We start from the raw sequence: 11272 nt of genomic DNA on the forward strand, positions 1-11272 counted from the left end.
TAGAGGAGCGAATTTTCTAAAACCATTTTGAGTAAAGCTCGAATAAACATTTCATTCGCGACACAAGTAATCGGTAGTTAAAAATTCAAACACCTAATGGTCTACCCTACATAATAATAATAACACAGCTCACCGGGTCTGTTGGTATAGTATGTTCTTTAGTTTGAACAATTGAAAAATCAATTCAGTTTCCCGCACAGCCTTGTTTAGCATTACTCCAAACCAAGTAACGCCATTGTAGAAGAAAAGTATTATTTAATTCTTTCAACTGAGATACGAGTATGATGAACATTAGCCATAAAATAAAAGCGCAGTTTTATGTTAACACACTTGTGCACATATGAGCTCTTTATCGCTATTACAAGGCACCCATTTCACGTTACATTTCATTATCAACGATCGTCGTCAGGCTGCTGTCTCGGTTCGGATATCGGCGGCGTTCGACGTTGTACGACCGCCGGTTGCTTCTGTAGACCGCAAACAGAAGTACGCCCATCATGAGGCACACCAACACCAGCACGGCGACAATCAGCGCCGTGTCCCGGTGATCCCCGGCACCTGTCCCTGCACTATCAGCGTCACGCCGGGCTGCCCCAAGCTGCCCAAGGAAGCTGCTTCCGCCGGAGCCCACCAACCCCGCGACCCACTGCTCGACACGTTTCGCCAGTGCCGTCAGCCGGTCGGCGTTCTCGCCGGCACTCTCCAGTGCCTTGTCCACCTTGAACGACTGCTGGTACAGCTCCAACTGCATCCGTTTCACACTAAGTTCCTGCTTCTCGAGCGTCACATTGTTGATACCCTCAACCAGCCGGCGGATCTCGTCGTTGCTGAACGTGGTGTCGTTGGTGGTTCGGTTTGTCAGCAGAAACAACCACACGTCGGATACCGACTGGCGCACCGCAAGGATGTCCCGCTGGAGGGCCAACTGCTGCTTGGTCAGGTCGTATAGGGCGCCCTCCAGCTTGACGGTTTTGTTGGCCGTGTCCGACTGGTCCTCGCTGTAGCGTCGCACGTCCTCCATCACACTCTTCAGCAACGCCTCCAGGGCACCGTCGCCGGCCTGCGCCGTCCCATTGACCAGGTGCTGCACGGTCGTGTTCCAGTCCCGAATCGGATTCTTATCGTCGTAACAGTAGATTCCCTTCACATTGGTCTGGTTGCGCAAGGCCTCCGATGTTTTGGCCACCACAATCGAGTTGCCGTTGCAATAGCGCACCAGCTTTGTGAGGTAGGTGCAGTTCCAGCGGTTGTCCGTAAGGCCGAGCAGGGTCAGCTTGGGAAAGTTCTTCTTCATCTCTTCGTGCTGGATAGACCTCAACCGGTTGCCGTCGATGTAGAGCGTCTGCAGCTGTGTCGACGACGTCAGAATGTCCATATCGAGGCTGTCCAGGTTGTTGTACGAGAGATCGAGCCACTCGAGAGCCTCCTGCTGGGCGAACGTGCCGTGCTGCAGGTTCGAGATCGACGTGCGCTCCAAGCTGAGCACCTTCAGCTTCTTCAGCAACCCGAAACTGTCTAATCGTAACGCACCAACGTTGTTGTACGATAAGTCGAGCGTGGACAGCGAACTTAGCCTGCCGACGCTGTCCAGCGAGGTGATGGAGTTGTTCCGCAGGCCCAACACCTGCAGCTTCATCTCGGCTACCGAAGTGTCGCTGGTAACGTTGCTGATCTGGTTGTTGTTCGCCAGTAGTGTCAGGATGTGCGCCGATATGTAAATCTCCTGCAGCAGGTTGTCGCTGAGGATCACCTTCTGCGCAGCGACATGCTGTAGGTCCAACCGGACGATGCTGTTGTTTTGCAGCGAAATTAGGCTGCGGCTGACTGTGGCACCGGACGAAACCGTAAACGCATGCTCGTCCACTACACGGAGGCGATTGTTTTGCACCAGAATGACCTCCAGCTTCGAGTTACTGCCAAACAGGCCACCGTCCAACACTTCAAGCTCGTTGCCATTCAGATAGATGCCTCGCAGGGCGACCAGTGGCGAAAAAACGCCGGCATTCAGGGTGCCCAATTTGTTTCGGTCCAAGAACAGAAGCTGCAGCGCACTCAGCGAGTGGAACGCCGTGCTCTCGATGTGACTGATGTTGTTGAGCGTGAGGTTAAGCGTCATTAGATTAGACGCACCGACAAACACGAAACCTTTCAGCTCGCCAATTTGGTTCTGGGACAGGTCCAGTGATCGCAACGAACCGGCCCGATCGAGGCTGTAGCGCTCGATGTGCTTGATGTTGCAGTCGACCAGCGACACGTTCTGTAGCGTGCTGAACGAATCGAACAGTTTTTTCGGAAGCTCCTCCATCGACGAGTTAAGGAAGGTCATTTTAGTCTTGGTATAGTAGCCTGAGTCGCAACTAAACCAAAAGTCCACCATTGGCTGGATGACCACATTGCGAAAGATGGCGCTATACGAATCGTACCGTACCGCTTCACAAGTGAACCCTGCTGCCTTCGCCATGCCGGTGGCTGCAAACCTTTGAAATAGCAACAATATTACACTCCATTACAACAGACAGCGCGCACGTTACTCACAAAATCGCCATGGAAACAGCCTGCCGAACAAAACCCATGCTGCCGAAGACGAGACTTACTTGCCACCAACCTATGTCAACTCCGCGATCAGACTGCGGCCGGCATCTGATCGCTTGGCCCTTTTTTCAACTTCGCAGCTTCTTGAGCAGCTGTGCGCTGTGTTGTCACGTACTTCGGGTGGAGATAAGGCAACTGATATTTTGTTTCCGTCCGTCTTTGCCACATTTGTGATTTGGTTCTGCAGATCCTGTTATACTGATCTGGTGGCATTGCCAGCCACACTGGGTGTTTCATTGCCTCAGGGGCGTGAAATTCGAGGTGTGTTCAAAAACTTCTGATAATTTTGTATTTACGCGGGCTCCGTGTGTTCGATTTTTTGTGGCGTTAGGTTGCTACTCATGTCACTCACCTAAGGTGACAAGCTCGGCCATTTTGAGTAATCAGTCAATTTTTGACAGCTGGACGGGCTTGGACGTGTTTTGGCTCACCGGCTATTTTGGTCTATTCCAAAAGTAATTGACCACGAAGTGGTAATTTGAGTTTTGGAAACTGGAAATAGTCACATGAGGCCAGATCTACGGAATACGATGGTTGTGGCATCATTACTTGGCCAAAAATTCACGCAGAAACCACGATGTGTGAGCAGGGACGCAAAAGCCAATTTTTGTTTTCCTACTGGGCATAACTTGCATCTAGTATTCATTATTGACCGTTCTACCCTTTGGCAATAACTCATGATGCACCACGACCCTGCGATCGAATAAAACTGTAAGCAAAACCTTCACATTCGACCGAACCTTGCTTCTCATCGTTCACATCTTCTCGGCCCTCTGAGAAGATTTTGAACCACCGATAAACGTTGCTTTGGGTCATAATAGATTCACCATAAGCCACAGTCAATATTTCGAATGCGTCCGCGCTTTTAAATTTGTTTTTCACATAAAATTTGATACAGATTCCTTGCCATCCATATTTTTGAATAGACAAAAACCGAAGATGAGCCAAATCACGTCCAAGCAAAACAGCTGTCAAAAATTGACTGATTACTCAAAATGGCCGAATTGGTCACCATAAAATAGTGACAAGAGTAGCAACATAACGCTACAAAAATCGAATGCGTAGCCCGCGTAAATACAAAATTGTCAGAACTTTTTTGAACACACCTCGTAAACAAACTGAGCAGCGTGCTGAGCTTGCCAACTCCTCGGTACGCTGCCCTTAGTTTAAAGAGGAAGGCAAGGGTGTTGAATGCATTTATAGTTTCAATATTTGTGTATGACTGAGCGTTTTATAACCAATGGCGGGATCGTTTGTTTCAGTTGCACGAACGAAAAGCCATCAGCAGCGTGCACATTAATATCTTGACCAACGCAAAACCAACATATTATCAATGCTTGCGGGGGAGGCGCTAGTGCACGAAGCAAACACTTGATTGTACGTGGCCCATGTGAGGCGGTAATTCATATCAGCAGCAATGGTCCAACTCGTGGAGTGATTATCAACGCTTGGATTCTATCTTTATTTAACATTTTGTTCCATTCCTTGAAAGAAAGCAGTTTCAAGAAGTCATCAGAAAACAACAACGAAGAACAAACCAATCCAATCATAACAATAACCTAATGAGCTAAACCTTTCACTGTGATTTTACTTAATAATTTACACGATTTTGATTAACGTAATGCATGCATTAGTACCGATTATGTCCAACGACGTTCCTCAATGTAGTGCTCCGACCCTTTGCCGAATTGGTTGCCAGTTACTGAGTGGTCGTCGATTCGATTACAATTGTCTTGTGAAGACTGAATTTTGTGGGATTTCTACCACAAGGTGCCGTGTTTAACTATTACAAGCATTTTCAAACGCACCAATACGAAATCTGACCAGATCGTAATTTTCCTGCATTTTGCTGAAGTGTCTGTAAGTGTGCAGGAATGGCCCAGGAACCGCTGCCGGTCGACCAACCGCATATTCGAACCCAACAACCCCCACCACCATTACCATTGCCGCCGAAGTTGGAAGACCACTCTCGGGAATCTTTCGTGCGCTGTGTTCGTCCACTGTACTTTCTTTCGAAAGTATTCGCACTCTGGTGTTTTACAGTGCAGTGGAAGAACCATCCCCAGGCACGACAATCGGCCTTCCGCACGTCCCGCTGGTGCGTTTTCCACTCCCTCGCGGTGCTGATGCTGTACAGCACATTTCATCTGTACACCAACTACGCGGACTCTTATGGGCAGCCGAAAGGCGGTGGGGTGGCAACAGAGTCACCCGAAACGACCGCTCGTGGAGAAGTGAATTTCGTGTCCGTTGTGATCGATGTCTACAACCGCTACAGTGGATTGGTGCTCTTCTGGTTGCTTCATGCGGTGGCCTTCATACGCCGACGTACCGTCGTCGACATTATGCGTGCTGTCCTGTGTATTGATGAGCAGTTCCACGATCGCCTATCGATTGCTCCCGATCACGGCGCCTGGTGTAGGTAAGCAAGATGATTATGATTTATGAGTAACCAAAAGATTTTAATTCAATTTAAAAATACATAAATGGGTCAAGAAGTCAGAGCAAATCCTGGAAACCTATTCTCGTTAGGAAAGGCGAGTTAATAGTTTTATTGTGGCGAGTTTAAAGTAAAATATTCTTGTTTAGGAACACCAAGGAAAGATACAAAATTGGTCGGCCCATCAGGCCATTTCGTTTATAATTATTTCTTAGCCGAAATTTCGGTTTTCGATTTCTTCTTTCACAGATTCGTCTGTTTGCACATTGCGCTCATCTTTCTGGCGATTGGCCTGTGCGAGTGGTACAACTGCGTCATGTACATTAGTGACTTTAAGCCCGCCTCGGAATACTGCATCTTCCAGTGCCTCACTACGATGCTGACGAGCACGACGGTCCAGATCCAGTACGTAGCGCTCGTGCAGCTAATTAAAACTCGTCTCGCCCTGATCAGCCGCCTTCTGGTTGAGCTGGACGATTATGGTCGCGAGCAGGCGAACGCCCGGTATGCGGCTCAAGTTCGGACCGGCCAAAATCACACCGGAAAACACTGCTACACGGATTGGCCGCTGGTCGAATTACGGCTCCCGTCGATCAGTGAGTCGCTGTTCGGCGATATAACGCCATCGTCGTCGTCGTCGTCGTCGTCGTCGGTGTCGTGCTTTCGGGTGTCGACCGACGAACCAAGGATTAATACGAATCCCGCTGTCAAACGCAGACAGCCAACCAGTTCTGACAGCTCTGGTGAACCGGCGAGCGACCCATCAATCCCCCGCGGCGGCATCGGCGATCGTCGGCGGTGGCACCAAATCAAGCGGCTGAAGCATAAAATAATTACGGTCAACCAGGCGCCTCCACTGGTCCGCCCGAGAAAGGCGCGCGCCGTGGCCGCGGCCGAGGCAGTCGCGCCGGGAGATAAAGGAGACCGTCTGGTCGCGCGCCAATTTCCGCTACTGGTGGCCAGCTTGATGAATTCACAATCGAAAGCCTGCGATCGCATCAGAATGAAAATAATTAATGACATTAAAAATTTATACACACATTTGCATTTATTATCGCTGAATATTAATCAGGCGTACGGGGCGCAGTTGATTTTCATTCTGATGACGCTATTCGTTACGCTAACGACGCTGCTCTACCACTGCACCATGAAGCTGCTGAGGTAAGCCGCGGGTGGCTGCCGCGATGCAGTATTTTGGGGCCCCTCCCGTGAGCGAGCTGTTGATCGGCGACCGGCGACGACGGCTTCAATTTCTGATGCATGCTGATGATTGGAACAATGGCGTGGTGGTCGAACATAAATACGGCCGCGCCGCGAATGATGCGAGAGCGATTGAGCGGCACCCGGCTACGCCTCAATATGCTTTGCTTAAGCGTGAATATTTTAATGGGCGAAATGATTTCGCGTTCTCTTGCTCTCCCTCTCGCTACTCCCGGTTCTCTTTTTACTTTCGATGCGAATAATAATTTCAATGCTAAAAAATTAACGGCTGGCCGGAACCGGTTCCCGGGAGCAGCCTGTGGCAGCTCCTAAATTGGTTGGGTCCTGAAATTAATCAATTCCATCACTCGTCGTTCCATTGTGGAAGATCCGCGAGGGATAAATGTTTTAATTTTATGGTCATTCAAATGGCCACACAGATTGGTTGCAAAATTAAATCGAACACGACAGCAGGGCAACCAACGTGACTTGCGCAATCTTCAACAGTTAACATGAGCCTTATTAAACCAAACTTTGATTCCGTTTATTCGAAAACTGCAGTTAATTGGGGCCACAAATCAACTGAACCATGTGACTCTTAAATATTATCTGTTTCCTGGCAACCGGCATCCCGGACGGCCTCAACAGGATGCTGCTGCTCGGACGCCATGCAACGTTTGAAACTTTGAGGCCACTTTTCTGGGAAGTCCTAAGCACCCTGTCCTGGATCTGCATCGCCACGGTCAGCATTCTGCGCATCTGCAGCGTATGTGATTCGACGAAAAACGAGGTAATTTCGGAAAACAACAATTCCAGACGGCGGGTCCCCTAAGCTACACCAGCAACGCACCGAACACTCACAAATTGTAACCAATGGGTGCCCGGTTTTTTTTTTGTCAGATCCTCTCACCATTAGATGCGTAACTGTTGGTACATGTTCTTTGCCGCATGCCCCACATACACACACACACGCCCAAACACCGAAAAAAGCGTCACCCTAAGCTGCAGCTCCGAGAACCCCGGAATTCGGGAACATAATTTTCATGAGCAACTTTGCAACAAACGACTCACGTGTCGAATGTATGCAAAGTTATGTTAATTGACCGACACTTTACACAGGCACCGATCGGGTGGCTGGTGTTGGTTGGTTCGTAACGACCACCGACAAATGCATCCCGGCAGACAGCATAAAACGCACTGCGAGCTCGGTTACAATCCTGCTGCATGCTGCATTGATCGTAGATCGTAAACAAAAAACTAATCCATCACCAAGCATTTAACTCCTCGACTGTCCGCACAAATCAACTATCCCAAGCCCATTTCGACCCATTTGGACGCACACGCGAAGCACGCAATTTATGGGCCTTTATGTCGTTTTATTGCACTGTCCTGGTAATAAACTTATAAGTTATCCAAATACCCACCGTAGTTTGTTTTGCGGGGTCGGACATTTGGGCTGTCGTTTGTTATCTATTTCAACAATAGACCACCACTGGTCAACATTTTATTGATTTAGTTCGCGGAATGGGCAGTTTAAGGATACAGTATTACATACTTGTTGCAATGAATATTTTCCCAGCGTATTTTTTTCATCTCAATTCTGATTTAAGATATTCAATTTGTGTTTTATTCAAGCTTTGCGAATTAGTGTTGCGTTTGCTGCAATACCAAGCCAAACAGTTTCATGAATACAATTATCGATTGGGGTTGTAGCAATCACTTTTATCCGATCGTGGAGTGGAAACCATCCTCGTTGATTGAGGTTTCGATTTTTGACTGTGTGTCTCTCTCTCTCTCCATCTTTCTCGAACGACCGAATCGATTGAACAACTGGCGTCTGTTCTCATCGCTGCCACACCGAGGATCTTCGGCGAAACGAAACAAACGGAACAGGTCCGTCTGGTCGGTAGCCTCATTCACGGGCTAGGCTGGAGCACGGATTGCAGTTTCACAAAATCGACGGTTGGTATTCAGTGTGTCGCATAAATTAACGCACATTCCGCAGCAACCGACGGAACACGGAACCCGTCATACCCGGGCCGGGGAAAGATTTTTCCGTAGCTGTAGTGACATGTTTTATGAGCCGCAGCCACATGGGGTGAGCTTAATATGCCCGATCTGCAGCGGCCGGACATTCCGGCACACCGACCAGACTCGGGCGGAACTCATTTTCGGCTCGCCTTTTGGGCCCAGGACGTCCGATTGCAGTCCATTGTTTTGCAAACCGTTCACGCGACGGCCACCATCATGTGTGGCGCCACTGGGCCACTCCAGCGCCATCCGTTTTCGGGGTTGAACGGTGTTGCATATGCACCACCGATGCCGTGGGTGTGGCCCCGATTCCGGGACCGGGTAATTTGCATTAGAATGCCTGCCGAGAACGAGAACGAGTGTGTTATGAATTATGTAACGCACCACTGTTACACGTTTCCGGTAAATTGATTCAATATCCGCCACTTTGTCCGTGGCCGTCTCTCTCACTCTCGCTCTCGTTGCGCTCGTTTCAAAAGGCCCACAACCACGGAGCGGAACAAGAACATGTTGTTGTGTGAGGAAGGCATCAGGCATTGCCGCCACGGACCTACCCTCCTGCCATCTAGCGAAATGAATTGTTTCACACGTGGCAGGGTGATGATTTGTGGGCTGGCCAACGCTCTAAATGCCCAATACAATGCCCACCCGACCCCGACGGTTGCTGTAGCGAATGTGACCGAGCAGAAGGGCTTTTGGTGGGCATCCGTGTCATTCGATGTGGTACGTTATTGCGTTGCAAATTGCCCCACTGGCCCGAATTGCAACATATTGTGCAGATAGTAATGAATGGAAACGTCCGAAAAAGGGATCAGATTTGATAAGAAAACAATCGTGTGACTTTTGTTTCGTTAATTGCTCGCTCGTTTGATTTATCTTCGTCACCCTTCCAGGTTCGAACGTTGTCCCTTCAATTGCTTCAGCAGCGCATCGAGTTTAGTGCTGGGGGATTGTTCGCCATCGATCATGGGTTGATGTTCAATGTGAGTGTCCTCAGAATTAAATTCCCTCCACACCAAACAAGGTTTACGGGCGGAACAGTGCAACAAGTAACATTAAGAAGAAGACCAGACGTTTTTAGGATTCTCCTCAATCTATCTTTCTTTCTCCCGGTACAGATCGTTGCGGCATTGGCCACGTTTTTGCTTATCTTGGTACAGTTCGACATCGCCCAAGGAGGAGACAAATGGAAAACTTTGGAAGCTACGGCTCGGAACGGCACAGCATTGTGAGCATCGTTGACACACACAGTCTTGTGCTATCGATATAAACGAAAATTGGAACTCGCACCACTAACAGCACCGGATGCCCATTTCGTGTTTGGCATGCTTTCTTTATGCAAACGCCAGAATTGAATCCACTTGTTGATGGAGGCGCCTAGTAGTTTATGGGGACAGACTAAACGTGACGCGTGCCGCATAAAGAGTATCCACACTGAATCTTTATTTACTATCGGTCGGGGTTTCTAGTGCTATCGTTAAATAGTTTTACCTTGTAAGTTTACTTTGACAATTTATGAACACCATGCTTAAATTATTGGAGGCCATAATTCGCTGGAGTGAAAAATAACAATAAAGCTGCCTGTTGTGTTGCGCAGTGCTTGCGTAATTGTGTCCTTCGTTGTTCCATCGCTCATAACATCATTATTTTTCTCCCGAAGTCCGCTCGAACCGTAGGAATTTCGAATTAAAAACCAAGGCCACACGCTGGACTTTTCGTGGAAATTGAAGCTCCATTCTTATCCAATAATTTCATAGAACTCCTGTTCCGTTCGTCCAACCCGTCGTTTGCTCTCTGCAAAAGCTTTCAAATTTGCTGAATGAAGCTTATTGAAAAATACAAAACAAACCCTTGATTGAAAAAATCTGTTTGCATAAAAGATCGGAACGCTTCGAACGCACTCATAAAATCTGGTTCATTTGTTTTGCATAATGCGAACAACAGAAACGCCAACGAACACCAACGAAGTTGTTGGTTCCGAAACGGTAGCGTACATTCAGTAGCCTACGGGCGCCGAAACTGGACGCCGTTGAAGGTCGTGTTTATTAACGAACGTATCAACGCTTCCCCCGCACCAAAATGGCGCCATGTCGAAATTGCAACTCGACGTAGCACGTCATAATTGACAATGAAATATGTATGTACGTGTGCTGAGCGGAGCCGGAGCACACACCAGCCCAGATGGTCGGCCCGAAAGCCGCACAACTTTCACGCGCCAACCATCTTCTTGACCGGAGTATTTTCTCAATCATCGTCTCACTTAAGACTTTACCCTTTCAGCCTCCGGGCCGTTCGCGAGCATGTTCTCGGGACTAATAAATCATTTCGCAACTTTGGCACAAAAGCCCCGCTTCCGTTCGCGATAACAGACAGACCGGAGACCATCGGGCAGCAGGAAGCGGCCACCGTACGCACAAAGTTGGTTAGCCGTTAATATCGCTGCCGTGGAGATTCATCACGAAAAAGACGGCGTAAAAATTAAAGCTATCGGTTTTCAGAACAATATAATTAATTATGTTTTATTGCTATTACTGCTACACTGGCTGGCAGGAACCGGAAGGGGGCCCGTTTGGATAAACGCCAAAGCACCGAACGGATTGGTGCGGTTGCGATAATCAACGCTTGTGCTACTTGCTTCTTGGTCGTTAACAGAAACAACAGAGTTTGATATCTCGGGAAAGGGTTTTAAAAGTTGTTTAATTTCAAGCCGGCCAAGTGATCCCATTTCGCTCATAATTTGATGGGGCCAAGAACGGACCGGGTAAGAGAACGTCTTCAGTTGCTTGAACGGCGTTTGACCCTCCAATCCATTTCCATTGCGCCTAAGGTATGCAATCCGGCAAACACCAACATCTCAGTTTAGTTTTGAATCTGATTTTTGAACCCCGTTTTCCGAGCAGTTGCGCATGCTGAAAAGTAGATGGCGCTAGTAGTCGACCGCTACGCGTGCTTCCGGCGGATTTGATTCGAAAACAACATTATGTACTTAGTTCGTTAGGGCCGCCCAGC

General features: G+C 48.5%; 2 protein-coding genes across 2 annotated transcripts; one reads left to right on the plus strand and one right to left on the minus strand.

The window, feature by feature from the left end:
• Positions 1-340: 340 nt before the first annotated feature.
• LOC128272511 (toll-like receptor Tollo) lies at positions 341-2471 on the minus strand. The gene has a single exon (XM_053010335.1). It carries the CDS (start codon positions 2459-2461, stop codon positions 380-382), a length of 2082 nt encoding a protein of 693 aa, XP_052866295.1. The 5' UTR covers positions 2462-2471; the 3' UTR covers positions 341-379.
• A 1995-nt stretch (positions 2472-4466) lies between these two features.
• LOC128271024 (putative gustatory receptor 2a) lies at positions 4467-9495 on the plus strand. The gene is made up of 7 exons (XM_053008455.1): positions 4467-5014; positions 5282-5536; positions 6035-6193; positions 6881-7022; positions 8126-8194; positions 9157-9246; positions 9382-9495. The coding sequence occupies exons 1-7, from the start codon at positions 4467-4469 to the stop codon at positions 9493-9495; spliced, it is 1377 nt and encodes a 458-aa protein (XP_052864415.1).
• Positions 9496-11272: the final 1777 nt, after the last annotated feature.

Source organism: Anopheles cruzii, chromosome 3 (genome assembly GCF_943734635.1).
Source record: "Anopheles cruzii chromosome 3, idAnoCruzAS_RS32_06, whole genome shotgun sequence".
Taxonomy (NCBI): Eukaryota; Metazoa; Arthropoda; class Insecta; order Diptera; family Culicidae; genus Anopheles; species Anopheles cruzii.